Here is a 27,534-nt window from a genome sequence, read left to right on the forward strand (position 1 = left end):
AGCCTGTGCCCCTCCATCCCTGGCAGGGCAGAAATCTCTCCCAGCACACCCAGTGCCCGCTAGCCTGGTCCATTGGCCTGCTCCCTGCAGCTCCACCCCAGGGGCCACTGGCATTCCATCTGGAAGAGAAAGAATCACAAAGCAGACCTGAGCTTATGGGGGAGGGCGGGGAAGGGAACAGGGGTGCAGAAGGAAGGATAGCTATAGATTTCTTCCAGAAAGGCCTGGCGTCAGAGGCATCCCCTGAGATCAGTCGAGGATGGTATGCTTTTGACGAATCAACCATGACAGGGTCCTTTGCCCATGTCTTCCTGGGAAAGGAACACCCAGTTTGCAGCCCAGGGTGGCCACTCTGAGGGGGAAACTTAACTGTCCCATGGTGGGAGTGTCCACTCCATTTGCAGCCACCTCTAGTTAGAGCCAAAGATGATGAGGAATTTATCAAATGTTATTTCCGCAGGGACCCTCCCCCACCCGAACCCCGAGACCTGATTGGTTTGTTTAATTGTCTTCAAATGCAGGCAGGCAGGCCTGGTCACACAGATTTTCAACCTGACCCTGTTAAGTGCTATAACAACCAGTAGCATGCACAGGGAAGTCTAACATCCCATGAGAGACCGGCCAGCTTCAGGGCAGGCAGGAGACAGTGCCTAGGTCAGTGGTTCTCAGCCTTCCTCACACAGTTCCTCGTGTTGTGGTGACCCCCAAGCATAAAATTAATTTTGTCATTACTTCATAACTGTAATTTTGCTGCTGTTATGAATTGTAATGCAAAGATCTGTTTTCTGGTGGTCTTAGGTGAACCCTGTAGATGGATCACTTAACCCCCTAAGGGGCGTCGTGACCCACAGGTTGAGAACTGCTGGCCTAGAGGGAGGTGAGGGGTGCCTCAGTCCCCGAGCTGTGTGTCATTTACTTGGGCTCTTCTTTCTTGGTACTGCATGGCTCCAGGCTCCCCAACAGCCCTGCTATCTTCCAAGCCATCATGACAGGCAAAACAACACAGGCCTGGTTGGTCATCTGGGGTGCACACTGCTCATGGGGGGGGGTGTGCAAAAGAGCAGGGTGGTATGACTCCTGCAAGAGGGAGGGAAGGAGAAAGAGTGGAGGTCTGGGGACAAGCCTGGGCCAGGTGACAAAGCAGCAGGGGTGGCCGTGTGAGGAAGAGCTGACAGGCTGGACGGTTGGCCACCCATGCCCACACACGGGCAATATCCTCATTCGGTGAGATGTTCATAGCAGGCTCCTCGCGTCAGCAAGGGGCAGGTTTTCCAAAGCCTACACAGGCAGAGACCGAAGGTCCAGCTACATGGGGTGAGAGTTTAAAACCAATGGACTCGAGGGCCCGGCAGGATGGTTCAGTGGGTAGAGTCACCTGCTGCCTGAGCTCAATCCCCAGGACACACACTGGAAGGACAGAACTGACCCCCGAAAATTATCCTCTGACTTCCAGGTTGTGGAATGTGTACACACATATACACAAATAATAAATGAACAACAAAACTTTTTAAATTTTAATTGAAAAAAAAAACCCACTGATTTTTCATGCCTCAGCAGATGCATTTTCGTACTGGCTTGCACTTGAAAACACACAGCCAACCCTAAAAGTCCCACAGTCCAACCCCTGGGATCATCACCACCCCTTGGTCCTACCCAAGACCCCTGTGCAGGAACGCTAGATCCCCTCTCTGGGTAGCATCCCTCGCCATCCACAGGCCCCTGATTCTACCTATCAGTGCTGGAAATCACGTTTCTGCCAAGGCCATGGACGGCTGTGCCCTGCCAGGCATTGGTGTTAAGAATTCTTCAACCTTACCACACCCGTGTAAGCCAAGAGATAGCTGAGGAAGCCAAGGCTTGGGGGTTGGGGAGCTGAGGTGTCTATCCGGTGGGACACCACAGCCTTGGATTCGTTCGCTGTCTCCCTCACCCACGTCTGGACACACAAGCCAATGCTGATGCCCAGCAGGTTCCATGTGAGGCGGCAAATCCCACCACAGTCGACCTGGCCCTGGAGGCATTTAAGAAGCTGAAGGCGAGGAATGGCATTTTCAGAGGAGGAGACGTGAGGGGCAAGGCTAGGATAGAGAAGCTGTGGACGGGCTGACATGAAGATCACCTCCCAGGCAGAGATGGGTAGATGGTCTCGGTCTCTGACCAGGACTGCCCTGCACTCCCTGCTCTTAGGAGAGGCTGGGATCCGTGTCTTGAATGCCAGAGGCTGGCTTCGCCCAGCCATACCCTATGCTGACACTGATGCTCAGTGCTGTCGCCTATCCCAGGGTGAGGGATGTGGGAGGGCAGGGGAGGAGTGTGTGAAGGAACAAACCCCTGTGCCCTCACGTAAGCATGGCTCAGAAAAGCGGGTGTGAGCCTGCACACTATCCCTCCAAGATGAACTGCCTTGGGCACCTCACATGCTATCCTATTCTCTCTGTAAGCTGAGGTTGAGGCCTAAGAGCTCACTCGCTCCTCCGCTGCCACACACAGGGCTGGGAGGAAGGTGGAGGGCAGGGCAGTCACCTGGGTGGAGCCTGTGCCTTCCTGCGGGTGACCTCTCCAGGCCTCAAGGTTGAGGGATGGAGGAAGCAGGCACACAGGGCCAGCACACACTTCCTCAGTTGCCCTGAGCAAAGGACCACAGACTCCCCAGGTGAGACCAGCTGGACCCTACCTCGGTGTCCCAGTACCGCCTCCCAGGGAGGCAGGGACATCTCTCATCTCCTAACAGGTAGACTGGCTCGGAAGGAGGGGAATGTTCGGGACATCTTGGATTCAGATTAAATCCTAGTTTACTGGGTGGTGGCATCATGGGCCCTCACTTTGCAGAGCCCGAGACCTCCCCAGCCCCCATCACCCCCACATTGAAGCCCTGCTGCCCCAGCCACGTCCCCACACCCTGTGGACTGTGGCATACTACCCTCAAACCTGCACAGCTGGATGTGGCTAGCTTCAAGACACAGGGGTCCTGTTTCAGATGCAGGAGATCTGTGGCCGAAACATCAGAAGAAGAGCACGTAAGCCGCGGACATCGGCAGCTTTGGTGTTATGCGCCAGAGTGCCACGGTCTACTCTCCTCACCACACAGAACGCCGTCAATCTCCCACCAACTCCCTCCTTACTCCCTGGCTGGCCCATCCTGCGTGGGACGCTGTCTTTTTTGCAGTCTGTGGCCAGACTGCACCAGAGTCGGGCTTTGGCTCCTCTGGCTCCCTGCGACCCCGTGACCCCGCCCCCAGCGACCCTACCATGGTGAGGGCTTGCTTGGTATGAGATTTATTCTGGACCCAGGCCACTCACTGCTGCCCAGGCATTGCTCAGCTTCCTGCCAAGCCTCTACCCGGCAGAATCCAGGAAGAGCCTGACTCAGTGTGACGACAACACAGAGGTGTATCTAGATGCTATCAAAATTCCCCTGGGGGACATCACCCTGAGACCACCACCACCACCACAGCCCAGTTGGCAGCCACGAACACTGAAGCTCAGACAGAACTGCGTTAAGGGTTGGAGAACCATCCCATCCCTCCAAATGCAGGGCTCCGAGCTCTCTTGGCCACGCCTCTGCTGCTTGGAGGAGAGCACAGGATTATACCTGTGTACGGGAAGGAACCAATGCTCAGAAAGGTGGCGTTTCAGTCCGAAGTCACACAGCACAGGGGGATTCGACCCAGGCCTTCCAACTCGTGGCGGCAGAGACGTCACCATCAACGCTCTGTCTTCTGCCCCCCTTCCCCTCCTGCCCCACCCCCCATCCCCCCTATCCCCCCACCCCCACCCCCGCCACTCTCTCTGTTCAGCCCCAGTCCTGCAGGTTGCTGAGGCCCCCACCTGAGGTGCTAGACACTGGGGGTTTTGCGGGTGTACTGTCAGCTCCCAGACTGTTTATGGCTGGCTCTGGCTCCTCGCCCAGGACTGGGAGGCCTAGGTCGCGGTAACTCATGAATTCCTCCAACAGGAGGGGACCGGGCATTGCTGTCAGGAGGAGGAAAAACACCTCTGTGCTCCCAGCTGCCTAAGACCAGCAGTGCCTGACAGTGCCTGACAGCACCGCCGATGCCTGCATGAGGTCTGTCCAACAGCCTCAGATGCGAGGGGCTGTACGCAGCAGCTTGTCTCCCACCTTCGGCCTGACGGTGAGACTGCGGGCCCGCCCCACCCCACCCCCGTCAGACAGATATGCCTCAGTTTCCTCAGATGGGACAAAGAGTATAAGCCATGCTCTGCGTACGCCCCACATCTCTGAAGGTCTTCTATATGAGGCAACCAGCAGAGTGGGCTCACTGAGGTAGAACTGTTATTAGCCTCTTCAGCAACAGGAAGACAGAACCCCCACAAGGATGCACGCAAGCACTCATAGGAAGGAGCACCGCTGGGGTCTGAACCCAGGAGGGTCTGGCTTTGGAGCCCGTGCTTCTGGGACATTGTCCCAACACCCGCCACCTTTGCGCTCCACGTCTTCGCAGACCTTCTACGGAGGAAACGGTCCTTTCCCCCTTTTTCTCCAGGTCAAAGATGCCAAACAGCGAGGGAGGAAATGAATGCCTGAGACCACAAGGCTCAGGAAAGCCAGGGAGCCAGGCCTGAGGCACAGGCCCTTACCTGGAGGCCTCCCCAGGACCCCAGTGCCATCTGCAAGCGTGAAGGGAGCAGTCTAGAAAGGTTTAGAAGTTTCTGGTTTGAGATCTGGCTTTCAGTTCCCTAGAAAACTTAGCTGTGTGAGATCCTGTATGAGTGAAAGAGAAAAGGCCATGGGCAAGGCTCAGTGCATCCCTCACTGGAAGCCATGCTGTGCGATCTTCTCTGAGTTGCCCGACCTCTCTGGGCAGTTCTCTCAGCTGGGGAATGTTTTAGGGCAGGGGCCTTAAAGACAAGTCCCTTCCATCTTAGAACGTTCGCTTTAACCGCATTCACACGTGGAAACAGCACAGAGGTGTATTCTGGAATGTTCTCCAGCAGTGCCTCCCTTCGGGGTCACCTGAGCAAGGCAAGTCCACCACCCAGTCCCAGGGAAGCCAGCGACAAGCTCACAGCACTTGCTGTGAGTTTTCTAGCCGGTACCGGAGCCTCTGCCAAGATCAGTCACTTAGACAGACACCGCTGGCCCTGGGCCCCCAGAGCAGCCACTTTGCTGGGTACCCAGGACAAAACAGTCCCCAGCCATCAGTCACCTACAAAGGAGCTGGCCTGCAGGCAGGCAGACACAATCGAAAGGTGAGGCCCCTCTCAAGGGCCAGGCCAGGGCCCAGGGGCTTTGCATCAACAACACCCCAAGCCTACAACAGGAAGAAGGAAAGGAACCGCGCAGGGCGGTCGCAGCCCTCTGCCTGTCTCAGCCTACACATGCACGGTCAGTCCCCAGGGTCCCCCGCAGGGAAGAGCTGGCACAGAGGGCCAGGGTACTGTATCCGCCTGCTACCGAACGCGTCCGTCTTATCCCCAAGTTCTAAATGAAACTTGCTCCTGTTTGGGAGAAGAATTTCATTAGGGGGAAAATATAATATGAAAATACCCATTTAGAAGGAATGTGCTATTAATTCTTAGTAGTCCATGCAGCAGAAGGGAAAATTGCATTTTTATCTAAATGGTTTTTCTGCATAAGCCATTTACAATGTGCTTCTCCTCTCTGTAATAGGGCCTTGCTAACCATTACTGCCGGGACACCCAGGCTGAGAGCCCTTGAACACATTTTACCGTAACCCCTGAAATGCTATTCAGAGGGGGACCCAGCAAAAGGGCCCCAAGCATATTTTTTTTTAAAGGAAGAAACAAAATATTGCTGAGTAGGGGAGAGAGTGCCAAGGAAGAGAGGAGACAGTTTAAACCAAAAGCAAACGTCCCTCTCACCAGCTGCCGGGCCAAATCGCCAAGGCTTTTTTTTTTTTTTTTTTTTTTTTTTTGGTTGTGTGGTTCTAACCACCTGACGCCCTGCCCGTGCGCGACACACTACGGCACTACACATCTCCGTCAAACAAGCAAATAAGGGTAGGATGAAATTCAGAACATCAAAACAAACTATTTTTAAACACTGAGCAAACAGCAAGATGGTGAGACTGCTATTTCCCATTAAACCAAGTTTCTCTAGATTTGGAAGGCTAGGGTGTGCAAACCACACACACACACACACACACACACACACACACACACACACACACACACACACACTTGGGGCCACCACTGGCCTTGTGGCAGGGGCCTGTCCTCACAGCATTTCATGTCAAGTAAGCTCAAACTTCGAAAGCAGCACTTTTTCTTAAAGTATCTTTTTTTTTTTTTTAATCTTCTAGCTTTCTCCCTTGGATTCCCAAAATAACTGCTGAATACCAAGTATGGAAAGCTAAATTAATTCATTAAAGAGAAGAGAGGCTGTGGCAGGAGCTGGGCATGGGGCTCCTTTGCTACTGCGCGCCTCTGGCTCTGTCTTCTGGCAGGACCTGGCCCATAAATCCTCACCACCAACCAGGAGCCCAAAATGTCGCAATCACAGTTAAGAAAGGTAACAGGTGTGGCCCCCAGCCTGCCCCTGCTGAAGCGCCCCGCACAGGGAGACAGGCGTTAGTTATAATGACAGCAAACAACTCTGGGTTTAAGGGTTAGATTAAGACTCTCTCTAAATTTAAAGCCAGACACCAATGCCCATTAGACTTTAACAGACCCACATAAAAAAGAAATCGTGTCCTCATCATCCGAAACACCCGTCTCCTGGGAACCTCAAGTTCACTGAAGGTTGGCACAGCGCCAAAACACCCAGGCTGGGCAAAGATGGGGCCCTGGAGGAAAACATCACGAGAGAGTCAAAGCATTCGGGGACCCAGGGGCTCTCAGGAAGATGTGTGTTGAGGAACTGTCATCGCCTAGGCTAGTTTTGTGGCAGTGGTAGCTTTAGAATGTGGAGCTTTTTCAAACACTGTCTTAGAGACAGCAGGGTGTGAGGCCATGGACAAAGTGGTGGGGGGACAGCGGTTGACGTGCCCACTGTCAGCACGACATGTGTGTTCTGTCACGTGTGTTCAGGGTTCAGAAACGCTCTGGGTCGGTCTGCCATCCTCTTCCTTTTTCCGGCTTATGAGGCCTCACACATTTCTGAAGTTACACACACACACACACACACACACACAAACGCACATGCGTGCACATGGGTGCAGAGGCCCACCCACCACCTTTCCCACCACTGGTCACGAGCCCCAAAGCACTCTGAATGGTCTTGGGCTTGGGATCATGCTCTCCGCCTCCTAGGCTCTTAGGAATTAATGCTCAGCAACTTTTCAGGGTCCTGGGACGTGCTCCATGGGATGCCTCCAAGGCCCACTGAATAACTAACTACCTTCTCTCCTACAGGGTACAGCTGAAGGCCACTTGCCCCCTCTTCCCAGCCTGCAAAGGGATGGGGGCGTGGGCGTATTCTCCTGAGACCAGTGACAGGACGCATTCATTAATGCACACGTGTATGCTGGCACATGCGTATGCACGCATGCACGCACAAGTGTGTGTGCACATGTGCAAACACTTCCAACCTCGCACAAGTGCCTCTCACACATCAAACACAAAATAAGTTCTTATTAACTAAACTGAGCCAAAATAATGAAATACACGAGGAAATTCACCAGCCCTGTCCCAGAGGCCCAGCAGGATAGCCAATTCAGCGAAACCTGACCACACCAAGCTCAGTGAGCGTCTACCTCACTCCGAATGGGGCCAAAACTTTGTCTGAGCTTCGAGAGACAAAAATTATCTTTTCATTTCCTTGCAAGAGTTCCCAGGCCTTAGCTCAGAAGGGGACACACACGTGCGCGCGCACACACACACACACACACACACACACACACACACACACACGTTCAGAGCTTGGATCACTTAGAAATAGTCAGGGCGTAAGGACCGTGGCAATCACTCCCAAATTCCGGCCTTTCTCGCCTCAGCTGTGAGCAAGCTCCACAACAGTCAGCTGCAGAGATGAAAAGACAAGTTGCTTCAACCAGCCAGGCCTCCCCCCAACCCCACCCCCGGGTGTGAGAACTTCCGGCCAGTCCCTTAAAGGACAGGCGTACGTCCCCTTTGCTGTGGCCCCTGCCTGTAATCTGGCTTCCCCCAAGTCAGGAAATCTCCCTTCTACTAAGTCTGTCACTAACTTGAGTTCCCTCTCTCCTCACCATTCAGAAAAAGGATAAAAATATCTACTGAGTGGGAGGCCAGCGAGGGCGCGCTGGTTCCTCAAACTGTGATGGACCCGCCACGGGGATTGGGGAAGGTAAGACCAGCCCACAAGTCTCCAGAGGCAAGGACACTCCCCATGCCATGTCATCATCTGTCCTACACACAAACACACGCACACGCGCGCACACAACACACTCACACACCCGTGTGCTGGTTTGGCTAACCATACAAGAATGACCCCCGACTGCTAACAGGCCCCTCCAAACTACAGCCCCCGTATCTACATCCATGTGGCCCTGTGGGGGAAGTTCCCTCTGTCACCTGTGACAGGCTAAGCCAGTCTCCAAGCAATCTCCACACCCTTGCCTTGACTGGGAGGTGGAAATGGCCCCCCACTGTTAGGAATTATTTTCCACGCCTCAATCTTCAGATGCAGTAAATAGCATTGGACTCTAAGGGTGCACTTCAGCCTGCCCGTCATCTCTGTGACAGCCACTCCTCCACTGCAGAAGATAAGCTGTACCCCAGTCTCTCTCTCTCTCTCTCTCTCTCTCTCTCTCTCTCTCTCTCTCTCTCTCTCTCTCTCTCTCCCTCTCCTCTTTCTCTCTCTCTCTCTGTCTCTCTCTGTCTGTCTGTCTGCCTGTCTGTCTGAGTCTCTCTCTCTCTCTGTCTCTCTCTCTCTCTCTTTCTGTCTCTGTCTCTCTGTCTCTCTGTCTGTTCTGTCTGTCTTTCTGTCTCTGTCTCTCTGTCTGTCTTTCTGTCTCTGTCTCTCTCTGTGTCTTTCTCTCTGTGTCTTTCTCTCTCTCTCTCTCTCTCTCTCTCTCTCTCTCTCTCTCTCTCTCTCTCTCTCTCTCTCTCTCTCCTGGCAGTTTTCAAACAGGAGAAGACCGACCCACCAACTTCCCAGCCTAGCCTAAGCTTCCTCCTAGGCTGATGGGGGCGGGGCGGGTCTACAGCCTCCCCACCCACTCACTCCCAGCTAAGAGATCTTCAAGAAGCATCTTATTCGTGGTGGTCACTGTCAATCAATCATTTAACAATGCTGTGTTCCACAATCCAAGGGTGTCATGGTAACTGGGTAGGGTCCTTTGCCCTGTGTCTTCAATGACTAGAGAACTAGAACGCGTGTGTGTGTGTGTGTGTGTGTGAGTGTGTGTGTGTGTGTGTGTGTGTGTGTGTGTGTGTGTGTGTGTGTGTGTGTTTGGAGGGGAGGGGATCACATGAACACATGCATGGAGGAATTCATTAACTGTCACCTCACGTTCCAGGAACTCCCAAATACAACCAAGGAAGGCTAGACAAAGCATGCTGGGGACCCCAACTTCACGACAGGCTCATGGCCCCAGCTACTCCATGAGAAGCCCAAGGCATCAGAGAACCCAGTCTACCAGCCTCAGGAAAATATTTTCCATGCCTTAAGGTCCAAGGAAACCTTCCGGCCAAAGACTCTTTAAATACGAATCAGCACAGCGGACGAAAAAAGTAATTTTAATTCTTGAAGCGCAAACCTGGGCGTGGGCACTGAGTGCCACAGGCTGGATGCAGGAAGAGGAGACAGGAGACTCCAGAGTGCCTCAGTCAGTCCACAGTTCCTCCAAAGCGTTTGATATCTGGGGGACTTGGGAGAGGTTCTGAACACAGATCTGCTCTGAGCTTTCCAAAGCCCCTCAAAGGCAGCATGTCCCCAACATGCTTCTCCAACCCACTCAAGCTCCGCCAGAGCAAGCGCCAGCCAGGGTAGATTAGACCACAAACCTTAAACCAGTGCCTGACGGCCATCTGCATCCTAGAGGCCAGTGTCCTGTGAAGAGCCCTGGACACTCCACAGAGGGGTCAGAAATGGAGAGAAAGACAGAGATTTCCTGTCACACAGCTGATCCACAAGCTAGAGAGAGCGTGGCATGGCAGGCACGCTGAACCTCGGTACTTTAAAGGCAAGACTGTCAAGAGCCAGCTTCTGCCGCCAAGGATGTGGGCTGCACTGGGCTAAACTGACCGGGTGTTTTTACCCTCCTCTTTGAGAGCAGTTCATTTCGTATACGATGTCTCTTCTGGGACATTCAGAAAGAGCCAGCAAGCGGGTAGGAATGTGCTAAGACCTCAATTGCCTTCTGTTTAAAGGGCATTTGGGTCCCCCCGATGATGTATAAATCGTGAAAGGATTCACAGGCGATCGCTATAAAGTTCTCTCTGATCTGGCTTTGCAAGGGAACAGCGTTAACACCGACCACCCAGTGTCCTCAGCTCTGAATGCTAGGTCGAGCCCCACTCTGTAGGTTCATGAGTGTCTACAATGAGGCTGCTGGGTCCAAGCTGAAATGGCTGGGGACTAGAAACAGTTGCAAGACTCAGGTGGTCCCTCCCGGTCCCAGTGCCCCTGCAGGGCAAACACTAGCCAACGCTCCACTGGCCTCCGAAACCTCAAGCCTGCTAATTTTAAAATGCAGGTGAGAAAACACATCACACCTCAGCTCCCTCAGGTCACTGTACCCCCAAGACAGTGACAGCTGTCAAACCCATTCCCCCACCCAAAAAAACTGAACTCAACTCCACTCTTCGCATCTGGGCACAACCCCGCGGAGTTTGGACCCTGGGAAGGCCACACCCACAAGGTGTCCTTACACTGTCACCTGACAGAACAACCAGTTGTCCCCACATGGGACTGGCATACCGTTGTCCCTTGGACGATGGCAGGAAATGCCGGCCACCTTCAGCTGACACTCCATCCAGGCAGATGTGCCATCATCCCAAACACCTCGGGGTTGGGAGTGTGAAGGGAAAAGTCCTGCCTTCGCACACAGAGGGCCCCTGCAGGGTGAACCATGACTAATTTGAAAGCCGGGCATCGTCTCTGCCCACATCATCGGAACCAAAAAAAAAAAAAAAAATTACAATAAAAGAGCAGAATTTTCACAAATGGCCACCAACGTCCGATGCCCACGGTTGGAGGAGGCAGGGATGGATCACTGATTCAAAGGTTTCTCCCCTCACAGGGAGCCAGACCTGGCTGAACCTAGCCAGGAAGACACTCTCACACCACAATGTTCACACACAGCCCCCCAGCAAAGTGTGACCATGTCTGCTGCTGCTGAGACACTCCAATATGAAGCCACCCAGAGACCTGTGGCCTGCAACGCTGGGCTTCTGTCATTAACAGTTTTGGGATCTGCACACATTCCATCCCTTGACGGAGTCAGAACCTGTCTGTGGCCACCGAGTCGAGGATTAGCTTACTTTTTGGGAAAGCAGATTGAAGGTGGCAGGCAAGAGGGCGCAGATCTGAGCGAGGGAAACGCAGGTGGCCGGGTGCAGGTTGGTTCTGCGTGTGTGTGTGTGTGTGTGTGTGTGTGTGTGTGTGTATACGTGCGTGTGCGCGTGTGTGTATGTGCGTGTGCGTGTGTCAGGGCGTGAGGAGAAGCCGCACACAGGACTGCTTTCCTCTGCTTGTCACCCCAAGACAGAAGACTCGAACCCCACTTCAGCTACACTCTCTCCAACAAGCCCCCAGACTACTTATTCTGGTGGCCTCAGCCAGGGGATGAGGGGGGCAGGAAACCCCAAACACCGCTCTTCTCCACTGCACGCTGCCGAGGGAATCTATCAACATGTCTGCCGTGAGCAATCAAATCCCACACTCAAATCTATCTACCCAAGACACATCTAAAAATAGGCGCAGCCTCGCAAACCTCCTCACCAAACAGACCCTGATTTAAGTGAAGGTGAGGATGCTGGGCTAATCCAGCTTCTCCTCAGCAAAGAACGGAGAATTTAGCCAAATAGGCTGGAAGGCAGGCAAGCGGGCTGCTGGATACAGGAAACATGCTAGCTAAGAACCCTTGGGCGAGGGAGGAGTTGGCGGTGTCTCCTGTGGCCTGCGTGTCCCCACACACTCCCCAGACATTTGATCCCATTATACAAAGCTGCAGGCTTTTCATCTCTAAAATTAGCCAAACAGAGGTAAATACAGTATTCCTAACTGACAGTATTTATCTCCTAAATGGTTTTGGCAAAGCAGATTGCTCCCTGGGCAAGGAACACAATCCAATGTTATTGTCACTCGAGTGGAGAGAGACGGGCCACTAGTGATTTGCTGGATTCCAAAGTGTCGAGGAGTCCCCGGTCCCCTGCAGCCAGCCCCTCCCCACAGAGGAGAACTTAACCGCTCTCATTTAACCTGGTCATCTCACAGTGTGTTTTCAAGATGCATATTTTATATCAGGAGAGTGGATCGGGTAGCTTGTTGGCGAAGGCGGCTCTATTCTCAGGACCTAGTAAGATTCTTTGTAGAAATTTAAATACCTCTGTCAGGCAAACAAAATCATATCAGGAATCATAGAATTGCATTGCTAGAAAGAGAAATGAGATTAGGCCACCCACACGCCTTTCCTAGAGCCCTCAATAAAACAGGAGTGCGGTTCAACAGCCTCTCACTTCCGGTCTGGAGGGGCCTTGCAAGAAATCTAAATGGATTTTATATGAGCGAAGGCTGTTGTGAGGAAAAGCCTTTCAACCGGCCCAAGTTGTGTGTAACTATAAGTAAGCAGTGCATATTGGAACGCACTAGTAACTTAAAATTTTAAAAATAAATAAATTTTTAAAAATACAACAGAAAAAAAAAAACCGCAGGAGCCGAGTCTGTGCCAAGTTCAACCCCACGGAGTGTTGGCCCCTTAAAAAAAAAGCCCCCTGTCCTTTATTAATATTTAGTAGAAATGTATAATTGCAGATGTGTGCGACTTGGGGTTTTATGTCGGGAGGCGGGCAAGGAAGACAGGTTTATTACAGCCATGAAATATTAAACAAGCCTGGGAGAACAGTAGTTATCTGCCCTCTGCTAGCCAGGCAGTGGGCAGCCGGGGCACCGGCCGGCTGCACAAAAGGGGCCCCGATCGGTTTACAGTAAGTACCCTTGACTAGCACCTCAGGAGCGTGGGGCACAGAAGTCACATGAAGCCATGCCAACTGCAACGCCGGCTTACTTTCCCAGGGAAAGTCCCCAGTAAGACTTCAAAATTCTCTCTCCTGTTCAGGGAGGCTGGACAGACGGCGCCATCAGCCAGGGCTTGCTTAGCCAGGACAAGTCTTCTTTCCTCAAGGACCCCTGCATAGTCTCCCCTGCCCCGTGCTCCTATGGGAACACAGAGAACCATGAAATTCCAAATATTTCTCCAGAGTCTCTGTTTAAAAAAAAAAAAAAAAAAAAAGCCACACGACTTCCAAAAGCGGGGGACAGGGCAAGGTCTGGGTGTGACACGCTGACAGAGGCAGTCCGAGGCAGCCCCAGCCTGACTGTGTGTAGAAGACCCTCTAGCCACACACAGAGCTACCACCAAGAAGAAGGAAGTTTAGTAAGAACACGGATAATCCCCCCGGTCTGAAAGTCACGTGGGGCAAAGGAAGAGAGAAAACAGATTTTCCCCCAAGTCAATCAATGCCCACTGTCTACCTTCTATTATCAGCTTTCCTTCCTCTGTGTCTCGACATTCCCCCAAACCAACAACATTTTCCACATAGGTAGAGGGCTGGCCAACTATCTTAAACCCATGTCATCCTTGCTGACGTAACAGATGTCTGAATCACCTCAGGCTCAGGTTGACTCATGCCCCTCCTTTCCTCCGCTTCCAACTCTGTGCAGGAAGCCTCGTATGCGCGCGTGCATGCGTGTGTGCGTGCGTGGAAGTGGGGTTTTCCTTATCAAAAGTTGTCTGGGCAGCTGAGAGGTGAGGGCCGAGTCATGTGGGGAAGCTCGCTCTCCTCATGGCCACACAACCTCCTGGTCTAGACTTTTTTTAAGAACTGCAATGGGCCAGTCGTGTTTTCTCCTCTCCCAGGGACCACCTACAGCCCAAAGAAGAAGCGGGCAGGTCCCCGCGGCTCGTGCCTCCCCAGAGACCTCTCCTCCCAGCACGCATCACTTTGTAAAACACCGACTAGTATTTTTGTCATCTGAGCAGAGAATTTCAGAAATGGAGTTAATATTTAATCACATTAGTACTGGCATGTTTTACATCGGGACAAAATAAAATATCATCTTTACAGAAGTGGCCTTTGCCTAGGAGGGCAGCTGAGGGAGGCGTTCCCCAAGCAGGAAGGTGAAGGCTCAATGGCCCGCTGGGCACCCCGACTCCAGCTGGTGGGGTTGCGGGACTTTTAAGAGATGGACCGGTTTTTTTGTTTTTTGTTTTTCCTTTTCTTTTTTTCTGACTTATTTCAAAGTGTCTCTCTTCACTGGTCATTAGCCAGGGCGCTCAGACGCTGACAGAAAAGCCCTGCGTATTTATGGACTACCTGTACGGATGGAACTGTGGGGTCTTATCATAATGAAAAGTTTACTCATTCTTACTACCCGTGAGGGAGACGGAGTCGCGGAGACCTTATCAAGCCACAGCTCATGCCTCGAGTGATCTAGGGTCCTAACCCTTCCTCCTTCAGAGTGGGGGACAAAGGAAGCCAAGTGGGTGTCCCCACCAGGCTTGGGAGGCAGACAGTCCTTTGGGCTCCACGGAAGCCTCGCTGTCTCCTCACACAGGAGTGTGCTGCTCCAGTTTACATGGGGGAAGTCAACCCAAAAGCAAATGGCACAAGCTTCTATTTGTGTGTGTTACTGGGAGACTGAAACAGGCTTTTAAAAAAATTTTTTTTTTCTATAATGACATTTCAGCGCTTGCAAGCCTGCACCTCTGCCATTGAGGACCAGGTGAGAAGATACATTTTTTTTTTTTTTTCATTAAAGCTCCCAACACTTCTCCACCGATAAGACCGGTCCAAAGACTGGAAGAGGAAATACTAGCCAGCATTCTTTATTAATTATCTAATTTTTAACAAACTTTTCTCACCCCGTTTTGGCCAAAATGTTCTTAATTACTTGGATGATGGCGTTGGGGGGGGGGGGCAGCAGGCTGGGCCAGGAGAAGTGACAAGGTTGAATTCTGTGCTAACTGACTATCGATTGGGCCAGATCGAGATGTTATACACAAGAAAATAAGGGGGCGGCAGGATACGGTGTCCAGCTCCGTTTTAAGAGCCAGAGCCTGGGGGGCGGGCAGTGGGGGGGCAGTCGGTGAGCTGAGGATCCCAAACTAAGCAATTTCTGGCCTTGCCTGGGAGTAATCTGTAGAATGCAGTTGCGGGGCTTGGTGTCTGCCCTGCATGCTAAACACCGTGCTTTAAATGAGAGTGTCTGGGCATCCCAGGCTGGGCAGTAACCGAAGGAACAAAGAGAAAAGCAGCCAGGCCACGCTCATGATCCAGAAACGCTAAGGAAGAGTCCCCAGACAGAGTTGCAGATCCCCCCAAACGCCCACCTTCCTTCTCCCTAAAGGGGACGATCATATCTTAAAGCACACCCTCCCAAACCCATACTTAACGACAGGGCAGACCAGACCAGACCGTGGGAGGGTCCAACAGAGAGCAGGAAGCTGAAAAGGGCAGCGGTGATCAAGGGCACTTTTTTTCTTTTTTCTTTTTTTTTGAAAGACAGTCTTCAATTGCCAGCCACAGGCACCACGGTAATATTCTGTCTAGCAAAACCAGCAGAAGCTAACTGGGATTTAGAAGCAAAGCAAAGGGGGGAGGGGTGTTAAGGCAAAACAATGTTACCAATTTTAAAAAGCTACTCGCTTTGGGTTTTTTTTTTTGTTGTTGTTGTTGTTAAGGCCCTCCCACCCCAATAAAATAAAATAAAACTAACTCAGTGCAGCCCTATTCATCTTCCCACTTAAAAGCTGTTAGACTGGCCCTGTCCCCTACCACCTTAAAAGCCCCCAGGCCTGCTAGGGAGGGGTGTTCCGAGTGGAAATGAGACCTGGGCCTGGACATCTGTCACCAAGAGAGATATTGACAAACGAAGGTCCTTTGTGTCTTAGGAAAACATAGTCATACGCGCCGCCCACCCCACCCCCCCAACACAAATGATGCCGTCCAGGAGTGGTGTGGTCGCTGCTAGGCAGCAGACACGTCTGAGACTGTGGTGGTTGCCTACAACCCTGTCAGGTCCCCAGGTGCTCTGCTGTTCCTGTGAAACACTTCATCCTAAATGCCCAAAGAGCTGTTCTCTCAGAACAAACATCCAATGAGGCCTGGCCTCTGAGTGACGCTGCCCACACTAGGGCCGGGACTTTGCAAAAGTATTGTCACCTAAGGCTAAATAGGAAAAGGGGGTGGGGGGTGGGGGGTGTGGCACTACAGCCTTCCAGGTGTCCTGCCCCGCCCCGCCCCGCCCCGCGAGAAAGGGCCCACAACACCTAAGCAGCGCCCCATCTCAGTGTGAAACGTGAAGGGCCCAGCTTCAACAAGGCCTGAACCCCGAAAAACTCAGCTGAAACCGGGAGGTAGAAGGCACCACCACAGGAGGGTCTCCAAAGGGGGTAAATCTACGTTCTTGCCACCAGGAAAGCCAGAATCTACCTGACAGACAGCCCAGCTGGGTGCAGCCAGAGGGTGCCCAAGTCTGAGTGGAGATGAAGGCCAGCCCGACGCGAGGACTGGCACCAGAAAACAAGGAAGGCTGGTACATGTACCTTCTTTGTTGGGGTTCTGTGACTTGGCCTTCTCCCAGGGCGCCAGCGTCTTGTCCTCGTCTCCGCCATCCGCCAGAGCCTTGTCAGGAGGCATGTACCAGGTGGTGCTGTGTTCTGCTATCAGGGAGTCCAGGTCAATGGTGGTCATGGCGCTCTTGACCGCTTCGGAGCAGCAGCTACCCAGCTCGCTGTCACCGTTCTGTGCCCCCGAGGCCCCTACGGCACACTCCGCTGCCTTTCTGCCCCCTTTGAGGCCCAGGGGCTGGTCCTCCGAGATGCTAAACTGCTGTCTCTGCAGCTGGATCTGGGCCTGGAGGATCTCCAAGGGATGGACCTCGTCAGGAGGAGGCGGGCCACTGCTGCTCGTCGGGGTCCGGACCTGCTCCAGGCCCGGTGTGCCGGGATGTCCAGTGCCCACGCCCCCACCATAGCTGTCAGGGGTCGAGGTAGAGGTAGACAAGATGCCCAGGCCGAGGGCTGGAGCCTTGGGTGCATGTTCCCCAGCACCCACGCCCCGAGGAGGGAGTTTGGGTGAGCTGGTCACCAGGGGACTTCGGCTGGCTTTGGCCAGAGCTGTAGGGTTGTCAGAACTGGAGGACACTTCGTCCTCATTCGCGAAACTTGTGCTCACCTCGTCAGAGGCGAACTCGCTGCCCACGTGTGGGGAACTACTGTCCGACTTGGCTGTGCTGTCCAGGGATGCCATGAGATCCGGTTGGTCCCCTAGGAGCAACTCGGCTCCCTTTCCCCACGAGGGGGACGTGAGGGCCTTCTCGTGGGGCGTGGGCCCGCGGGCCTCGTTCACCGAGCCTCCCCCGGCAGCTGAGCCAGGAGCCTGCTGCTGCCCAGGGCTCACCCCTGGCGCTCCCCCGCTGTCGGGAGCTGCAGAGTACTTGTCAAAGAAGGTCCCGGGGCTCACGTGACCACTGTCCCTTTTTCTGCGTCCCCTTCCCCGGCCACCGCCCCCAGGGACGGGCTTGCCGTCGTTCCCCGACGTTGACTCAAGGGTGTAATTGGGGGAGAGACTGGTACCATCCCCCTGGATGGGAGGGTTGGGCGGTCCTGAGGCTTTCGAACTGCCACCGCTGGTGCCGGAAGGGCCTCCGGGTCCAGTGGCCCCAGGAGTCGTCCCTCCGGGAAAGTAATCCGAGCCCGGGTTACCGGCCGCAGCCGCACTGTCGGGCTCGTTCTGGCTCAGTTTCCTCTTCCCCTCAGGTGGGTTCTTCTTGTTGAAAGTCACGTTGAGGTTAGGAGCACCCAGGCTGGCGATCATGTTCTGGCAAGCCGTGGAGAGCGCAGCCAGGCAGCTCTGGCCGAACAGGTTGTCCTTGGAGCTGGGCTTGTTGAAGGACCCCAAAGACAGCGCGCCCAGCTTACTGGCCGAGTTGCGCTGGCCGGGCTGGAAATCCGGCGGCGGCGGTGGGTAAGCGCCCCCGCCGGCGCCGGAGCTGCCGCTGCCCGAGCCCGCGCCCGGGGGCGAGTTCACGCCCGGAGCGCTGTGCGGCGTGGCCTGCCGACTCCCGGAGCCGAATGGAAAGCCGGACTGGGCCCCGAGAGCTGGCGCGGGGAAGTCCGGAGGCGGAGGCCGTCGCTCCGATGAAGCGCTGGGCAGTCCCACACCGGCCCCAGGCGACTGCAACTGGCCTAGGCCCGCCAAGCTGCCCCCAAACTGCAGCCCGGGCGAGGCCAGGGCGGGCACGTGGCCTTCCCCCGGCATCCTCAGAGGCTCCTGCAGAGTGCCTCGGAAAAGCACCCCTGAGCCACCGGGAGCAGGAGGAGGCGCCAGGCCAGGGTCGTGCGGCGCGCAGTCAGCCGGCATCCCCGCGCCGCCCATCCTCCGGGGTAGCAGGTCTCCGGGCGGGTGTGGACCAGGGAACCACGCGCTCTCCTGCGCCAGGTGGGGCTGCTGTTCGAAGCCACCCAGGCGCCCAGCACCCCCACCGCCGCCTTCGCGCTCAAAGTTAGTCTGGGCCAAGCCGCTCACAGAACCTCCATGGACCAGGCCGCCCTGGCCCACGTCCCCAGGATGGCCTAGCTGAGCCAGATTAGGCTGTCGCAACCGTTGCTGCTGGTTCCGGGACGCCATTTGTTTAATCATGAGGGCCGCATTCTGGCGTTGCTGCTGTTGCTGCTGCTGCTGTTGCTGCTGCTGCTGTTGTTGTTGTTGCTGCTGCTGCTGTTGCTGTTGCTGCTGCTGCAGGGATTGGTGGTCCGGCCCCGGGTGCTGCAAGGGCGGTCCCGAGGGAAAGCTGTCCGGCACAGGCGGTGTGAACTCACCTGGGAGGCCTGGGTAGGCAGAGGGAGAGAGTTGGTTTTCCAGGGCGCCGTTATGCATGCTGCCATTCCACGAGGCACAGCGGTCCACGCCTCCGCTGCTGCCCGGGAAGTCAAAGCGCGGCCTCTTGGCCAGGTTCATGTAGGGGGGAGCGTCGAAATGCTGCAGCCTCTGGTTGGGCGCCTGCTGAGGAGGGGGGTGCTGCATGCTGAAAACAGGCTCAGAATACGGGTGCATGCTCCGGTTCTCTAGCCGGTGGATGGGGTATTCGAACTGTGCGTGCTGGCTGGGCAGCATGGGGCCCCCGTCCTGCAGGCCGCCACTGGGTGTGCCAGCCTCTCCCTGCTGGGGCCGCGGGAGCGCAGGAGGGCAAGAATTCTGTCGGACCAGAAGCCCCGGTGGTGGCGGCTGCTGCTGCTGTGGAGGCTGCTGCTGCGGGGGAGGCTGCATCAACGGGTGCCGGGAGCCCACCGCAGGCTCCAGACCCACGGACATCTTTCGGGCCCCGCCAAACCTCTCGAAGAACACTCCGTGCTGCGGTTGCTGCTGCTGTGGCGGCGGCTGCTGTGGCTGGCCATGCATTTTGGACAAACCCACCATGCCTGCAGCTCTGGGCATGGCTGAAGCACCCGGGAAAGCGCCCCCGGGAACCTGGCGACCCGCAGCGTAGTGTGGCAGCTGCCCTTCGGAGTCAGAGGGCGAAAACATGTCAAAATGTCCTGAGGGCGGCTCGCCCGGGTAATTGTATTCCAGCGAATCTACGGCTCCTTGGTTTGTCACCCTCCGGGGTTCCAGGCTGTGAGAATCCGAGCCACTGGAGGCGGACAGGCCATGGAAAGAGGCAGCCCGGTTAGGGCTCTGGTCCAGCGGCAGGCACGGGGCGGGCACCGCATGGCCCGAGGTGCCCGAACTGTGGAAGTCCGGGAGGTTTCCCGGCCGCTGCGGGCCGAAGCCCTCCGGCCCCTGGCTCTCTGCCATGTGCTCATAACTGTCTGCGAAGGGCGGCTGGCTGCCCAGGCCGCCCGCTGCACCTCCATAGCCAAGCAGCCGGCCCCCGTGCAGACACGAAGCACCTGGGTCCGGACCACCGAAGTTGCCCCCGAAGTGGGGGTGATGCTGGTGCGGGTGGTGGCCCCCCGGGTGGCTGTGGTGAGGCTGCTGGCCACCGAAGAAGCCGTGCACAGGCTGCGCCTGCAGCCCCCCAGCGTGCAGCTCGGAGTGGCCGCGCGCGTGGAAGCCATAGGGCTCCATGTTCAAACCCAAGATCGGGGGTTCGCCCAGAGAGCTTATGGCAGGGTCCACAGGGCCAGGAGGGGGCCCGGCGTGGAAAGCGGGAGCCTTAAAGTGGGCGTTCATGCTCAGTCCGGCTTCGTTAAAGTTCCCCTCGCCCTGACCAGCGTGCCGGTTGTTGATCTGGGGCTCGAACTGGTCCAGCCCGAACATACTTGGCGGGGGACTGGGGAGATCAATAGGGCATGACAGCCTGCTCCACTGCGCGCCTCGAGCCAGCTACTCGCTTCAGCCGCGGCTCTGGCGTTCCGGGACGTTCTGCACCGCAGGGCGCAGCGCTCACAGCCACCCGAGCCGGGCGCGCGGGCGCTGCCTGGGAGCTCTCCGCGGCTCTCCAGAACCTCGGAATCGACCCAAGCGGGCCTCTCACGTCTTGTGAGGCCGCTGCGCCTCCTGGAGCCTTGTCGTGGGGCCCATGCCCCGGGTGGACTGCACGGCCGCGGGTGGGTATGCGGAGAGGAGACCCGGCGGCCAACGGGGCTGAGACAAAAAGTTAGGTTGGTGGAGGAGGGAAAGGGGCGGGCGAGCAGGACGATCACCTTCTGGAGTCCACGGCGCGGCGGCTGGGACCGTATGGGAGCCCCTTGGTCCTTCCCTTGCCCGGAGTCCCCGTGCCGGGGCCGCACCGGCTCCCGCACCTCCAGTCGGCCGCGGGCGATCGGCGGCGAATGCTTCAGCTGCTCGGAAGAGCGGCCGCTCCGCTCCTCATCGCTGGTGCTGGCCCCGCAGCAGGAGATGCGGGCGCCCGGACGGGAGCGCAGGCTGCGGGAGACGCGCGGCTCCGCAGCTCGGGCTCGTCCGCCGGTCGCCGCGCGAGTTCGCGGGCGTTTGGGGCCGCGCGCGGGTAGGGCAGGCGTGGGGCCCGGCTGCTCCGAAAGCCGCGGTTCCCGCCTCCGCGCTCCGCGGGTCCCCTCGGACCCGGAAAGGGGCCGCGCGGGCGAGCAGGGCGCGCGGGGCGGGCGGGGCGTTGCGAGGTCCGGGATCCCGCTCCGCGTCTGCCTCTCGCCGGCGCCGGGAGAAGCAGCAACAAGTTTTGCGTTTCAGCAATCCATTCCAGCCATTACCTCTGCGCCAATCAGCGCCGCCCGAGCGGGCCCGGGGGCGGGGCTCGCTCTTAAGGTGGTCCCGGGTCCCGGCTGCGCAGGCCCCGGCCACCGACTCGCGCTACTCCGGGTCCGGCGCTACGGCGATGGGGGGTGCGCGCCCTGGGTGCCCCCGGCTGGGGAGGGCGCGAGCCGAGGACGACGGCGGGAGCCAGGCTTTGTCCGCCCCTCTCCCATTCACACAGTTCCGAGCTCCCCACCCCCAACTGGAGCCGGAGCGACCTGCCGGGTGGGCAGGGGGCGGGGAGGTGGGCGGCGAGCAGTGCGGGGCGCACAGACAATGGGGTCGCCTGGCAGAGCCCCGGGACTCGCCCAGGGAAAGTCGCCAAGTGTCGCCTGTGCTTCAGCCCGAGGCGGCGCCCCTAGGGAGCCGGCCCTGGGAAGTTCACGAGGTGATCGACGATGAGAAACAAAGTAAGGTGTCTCCGGGACCGGGGACTGGCTGGCTCCTTCCCGAGTCTCCCACCGTCCGCAGCTTCCGGCTCTATGCCTCTGGCTCCACCGGGAAGAAGCCACGCACACTCGGCCGCTTTATGGGAACACTTCGGGTGAGCTCGGCGCGGGAGCAGCGAGGCGAGACAATGCGGAACCCCGAGAAGAGCGACGCGCAAAGGGCGCACGGGGTGGGGGTGGGTGGGGGAGCGACACCTTGCTGCAGCCCCAAGCGCAAAGCCCAAGGCCCTGAAGGGCGCGAAGTTGGCCTCCTTAAGAGATCAATTAAACTGCAGAGGTCAAAGAACAGAATTGGATTGTGATACTAAAATCAATAGGAGTAATTTAATATCTGCCCTGTTTCGTATGAAATATTTATCCCAATAATCTTACTTAAAATGTTTAGGTCTTTCTACTCCTCACGGAGGCTGAAATCTATCTTGCAATTAAAAGTTGGAAGTTGGAGGTGGTGGGAGATGGAGGTGTTTATTCTGTGGACGCGCTCGCACCCAAGCGCCAGCATGCATGCGTGTGCGTGTTTTCCTCTCAACGTGTAAGTAGGGGAGGAGGGGCGGAAAGGCCTTTAATTTTCCTTGCCATGAAATAAAGCGAGGCAATTTTGCTGGCAGGCCAGGATTCTTAAAAGAGGAGGGGAAAAAGAAAAACTTTCGTTGAAGTGCTCTGATATCGCTATTAAATCTAAATAAAATTAAGCATGGTGTATAAAAATGCCTTTTCCCCCCACAAAAGAAAGTGTTTATCGCCCAAGTCTGTCTAGCGTTTGCTAAATTACGCATGAAATCTGAAATGAAATAAACGTTATAATAAAACCAACCCGGAGCCCTTTTTATTTAAAAACCTCAGATTAAGCACTCCACTGTCGTGGGCATGAGTTAAAAGTTACCGTGTCATTCGCGGGGGATTCATTACTCCCCGGAGCTTCTGAGCAAAGTAACGTTGGAAAATGGGCTCGATTTAGGGAGGGGGGGCGCGGGCAGGAAGCCCAAAGGACTTCTGGAGAAATCACACGCGGGCACGTGCTCACACACACACTCTACTCCCCATCCCTTGACACACTCACCCCCACCCAGCTCACTCACCCCACCCCCAGCCACACACACACACACTCACTCAAAGCTCAGGAAGCAGCAACAAGCTCAGGCCTTTCCTTCAATCTACAGATTTTTTTTTTTTTACCTTTTGAAATTAAAAATGAAAATTACCCCCACCAAAAAAAAAAAAAAAAAAAAAAAAAAAAAACCGGGGCCCATAAATAAGCATTGGGAAGAAGTATTTGTGCAGGGTGGTGAAGTTTTAAAAGGATTTTTCTGCAGGATCAGGTTGTTGGTCTGTGATTAAATATTGATTTTGTGTAATTAGTTTTCATGCGAACTATCCTCTCGCTGATAGCTTAGAGGTTTCAGAACTAGAAAAGAAATGGAATTGGACATGGAAATTATTACTTAGCAAAGTGACAGGGAAGGAGAGCCAGAGAGAAGAGAAAGGCTCCGCCTGCATAGGCACAAAGGAATGAGGGCCCACAGAGACATCCCCAACTGGCCCTCCAGGCCCAGAGCTAGGGGCCCTTGAACTCCCCCCCTTCCTCAGTGGGGGAGAAGGGACCACAGCTATAACACTGGCCGTGTCTCCTGTCTTGGGGACAGTGGCCTTCTCAGGAGGCAGGAATGGGACACCTTGTGTGTCCTGCCTGTGGGGGACACGTGGTGGGGGACACACCTGTTTGGAGCACTAGGGAGGGACTTCAGGAGCTGGAAAAAAGGGCTCACAGGCCCTTTGCTGTCGGGGGAGCACTGGGTTGAGGTGTTTGGGTGTCACTGCACACTCCTCGTGCACGGGGGCTCCTCACATCTGACCTGGCTTCCTGTTTGCAGTGAAGGGAGGAGGGGTAGGCATATTTTTCAATGGCTTTTTCCCAGAGTCAGCACTTTGGTGTGTGTGAGTGTCTGAAAGAGCGTGTGGAAGGCAGGGGGTGTGGGGGGGGCGGTCAGGGGGGCGAGGGTCCTTCCTTAACACTATAAATGGACTATGCTTACGTTTGGGTCATTGTCCCGGGAGGCTAGCCGGCATCTGTGTGTTTCTATATATGGCATGTACGTGCATCTTTAAAGGCCACTGTGTGTGTGTGTGTGTGTGTGTGTGTGTGTGTGTGTGTGTATGAGCTCACACACACTCACATGGAAGTTGTCTGCTCCCAGTGTGTGTGTGTGTGTATGTGTGTGTGTGTACATGAGCTCACACACACTCACATGGAAGTTGTCTGCTCCCTGTGTGTGTGTGTGTGTGTGTGTGTGTGTGTGTGTGTGTATACATGAGCTCACACACACTCACATGGAAGTTGTCTGCTCCCAGCCACCTCCACCTATCCCTCTGGTTGTGCACCTATGTATCTGTGCAGTCGCCTTTTCCCCTCGGGTGCGCTCACCTCTGCCCTAGTGTGTCTTTGTACTGCTGTATGAGGGCCCTCTGTGCACCCCAGTGAGAACCTCTACATTGTGGGCACCCCTGTACCCGCCTGTGTGTGCTCAGGCCTCTAGAGCTGCCTTCTGAGTTTCTTTCAAACAGACACATTGCCCCCTAGTGCTCAAACAAACTCAGAGTCCCTGCCGGCACCAAGCCAGGAGCTGCAGAGCCTCGGGCATCCATCCACTGGGCCTTGTCCTTCCTCTCCCCCCTCCCTTCCTGTACCCCACCACCACCACCACCACCACCTACCGAGCATGTTGGCACCGGCAAAGGAAGGAAGGGACACAGATGGCCTGAGGCCCTGGGGCTGCTGAGGGTGCTCTGCGCTGGCAACATGTAAGGAGCTGCCTGGAATGCCCCCACCCCCTAGCTGTTCAGAACAGCCTCCAAGTGGGGCTGAAGAATGGCTTCTCCAGGCCACAGTCAATGAGACACACACTCAAAACCCGTGGCCCTATGAGCAGGAGGGTGCAGCGCCCACATTTGCCCCTCAGGCCCACACAAACACAGAGGAGAGCCGGCAGCACGCACATGTGCGTGTGTGCGCGCACACACACACGCGCGCGCACGGTGGACAGATGCCTCGGCACCCTGGTGGCAGGGTAGTGAGCCGTCTTCTCATTTGGCTGAGTACAATCTCATCTAAGGCCCCATCTCATCTCCAAGGCTCCTTTGAGGTCCAGACCTGACCCATTCGACAGATGCCTCTTTTGGTCAAGGAATTTGCCCAGAGCCACGTAATAGCGGATCTCAAGTTCCCAGTCTGCAGACAGCAGCCGGGGCTGCTTCCAGGCCTATTGCTACTACGGTCATAGCTGGGCATGGATGTCCTGGGAGGTGGGAAAGTAACAGAGCCCTTCCCCCAACAAATGCTCTTTCCGGTCCCCAAGTCTCCCGTGCACCCTGGGAGCTTGGACGTGTGAAGGAGTCCTCCGCGAGGCCTGGAGGACCCCGCTTCTTCCGCAGCTTGCCACGGAGTAGCCCCCAAAATGAAATTCTCCATGGACCTATGGACTTAAGTCTTACTGTCCGCGTGGGCCCACGTTAGGCACGGGCTGTGTTGCCTTCTCTGGGCTTCTACTTTCTCCGTTAGGAAGGAGCATCAGAGCCCGGTCTGTGTGAGCATCGGGGTGCTCGACCACGTTTGCAAAGGCCGCACACCCCACTCGGAGCCCACGACTAAGCTTCGTTCCCCGTCACTGCAGTCGTCCCCCCACATCTGAATGCAAGAAAGCAGGGATGGTCCCAACTCAGCCTTGCTTGCCCAGCTATCAAAGGGTGACATCACAGTGGGTGCCTTAGCCCCTTCTCCTCCTCCTGATAGCGCCTGTGGAGCACTAGATAGTACCCTGGACAGAAACATCCAGGCTGGGATTAGGCCCAGAGAGAGAGAAGACAGAGGGGCTGATGGGTAGGTGGAAGGGATGAGACCTTCCAGTAGCCACAGGCTACTGGTTGCTAAGCAACAGCTATTCCCACCTCTCTATGCCTGATACCTGGTATGTCTTGAGGGGGCCTCTTCTAGCTGGCCGCCGGATGCCTGCTGTATGTCCAGGCTTCATCTGGACGCTCAGGAAAAGACGTTCGAAAACCATTTCAACCTTCGAAGCAGAGCAAAGGAGTCCCGTTATTTGACACGAGAAGGGCTGCATTAAGATGCCTGCAATGGGAGGGTAAAGAAATAGAAAGGGGGTCCCTAAAAGTGGGTTCTGAAGGCAGAATAAGAGTATAAAAACGAGATTATGCCAAACGGCTTTTCCAGATAGAGACACCGGGTTAGGAGGATTTGGGGAGTTTCAGGCAGCAATGAGGTGGACCAGCATCAGAAAACCCCCCAGAACAGATGGACACACGTGGGCCTTGTGAATACTGTGAAAAATCGGAAGCAAATCCCTCAAGACCTAGGAACTATTCCTTTCTTTGCCCTGCAAGGTGGCCCCAAAAGTCATCCTCCGCTGGTCTGTTTGTTTCTGAGCACAGCATATGTCATATTATTTGCACAGCCTAGAGTTCCCTCTTGTGGCCCAAGACTCACTCCCTGGGGACCAGGTCTACCCACGTGGGTGACTGTATGAGAGTCATAAAGTTCAAGCCTGGTGCGAAAGGCAAGCTGGCGCACGCCCGTAATCCCAGCACTCGGGAGGCAGAGGCAGGCGGATCTCTGTGAGTTCGAGGCCAGCCTGGTCTACAAAGTGAGTCCAGGACAGCCAAGGCTACACAGAGAAACCCTGTCTCAAAAAAAACAAAAGCAAAAAAAAAAAAAAAAAAAAAAAGAAACAAAGAAACAAAGATAGTCTTAAGGTTCAGAGATACTGCCGCTCCCCTGACCAGGCAGCAGCCTTATAGCACCTGTCTGCAAAGGTGTCAAGGAGAAGGGAATATGCAAACGGATAGATGGACAGACAGATGATTGAGAAAGAAAGAAAGAAAGAAAGAAAGAAAGAAAGAAAGAAAGAAAGAAAGAAAGATGGATTGAATGAATGGATGGATGGGGGATAAGTGAACAGATAAAAGAAAGAAAGAAGAAAGGTTATGAATAGATAAATTTATAGATAGATGGATGCTAATGGATGGATGGAGATAGATAGACAGACAGATAGATAGATAGATAGATAGATAGATAATAGATAGATAGATAGATGACAGGTATATGATAAATGGCTGACTGATAGGTAACAGTAGATGGTTAGGTTAGGTGGCAGGTGGCTGACAGCAGTGGATAGCAGACAGATAGAGCAGTAGGTTAGCATTAATATATTCAATATCTACCTTTGGAAGCAGGGCCCATTGCTCTCATTTTTTAAAAAATTATTTATTTTGATTTTATGTCCATTGATGTTTTGCCTGCATGCATGTCTGTTTGAGGATGTCAGATCTTGGAGTTACAGACAGTTGTGAGCTGCCATGTGGGTGCTGGGAATTGAACCCCAGTCCTCTGGAAGAGCAGCCAATGCTCTTAACCACTGAGCCATCTCACCAGCCCCACCTGCTTCCACTTTTTAAAGGAGGAAACTGAAACACAGACAGGTAAAGGGCAATGTGGCCCACGCTCACAAAGTAAACGAGCCAGGACAGGCACCTAAGCAGCTGGTTCCCCGGGCCGAGGCTCCGCCCTGCTCTGCTCCTCAGAGCCCAAGCTGCTGTCTTCAGGGAATGGTCTGACATCCTGGAGGCCATCAGCCTAGACAGGGACGGTCCACTCTTTCCTTCCGGGTATCCTGACCTCAGTGTGTCAGCGTAGGAACCTGCTTACTGTCCCCTCGATGCCTCTCAGGAGGAA

The 27,534-nt window shown here is 55.1% G+C and overlaps 1 protein-coding gene across 1 annotated transcript in view; it reads right to left on the reverse strand.

Moving 5' to 3' along the window:
• The window catches only part of Mn1 (MN1 proto-oncogene, transcriptional regulator), a 39,350-nt gene extending 18,333 nt beyond the window's left edge, over positions 1-21,017 (reverse strand). Inside the window, exon 1 of the mRNA XM_051161742.1 lies at positions 16,671-21,017. Coding sequence (XP_051017699.1) covers positions 16,671-20,388 — 3,718 coding nt within the window. The 5' untranslated portion in view covers positions 20,389-21,017. The remainder of the gene's footprint in view (positions 1-16,670) is intronic.
• Between the last annotated feature and the right edge of the window lie 6,517 nt (positions 21,018-27,534).

The sequence above is a fragment of the Acomys russatus genome, chromosome 19, assembly GCF_903995435.1.
Source record: "Acomys russatus chromosome 19, mAcoRus1.1, whole genome shotgun sequence".
In the NCBI taxonomy this organism is placed as follows: Eukaryota; Metazoa; Chordata; class Mammalia; order Rodentia; family Muridae; genus Acomys; species Acomys russatus.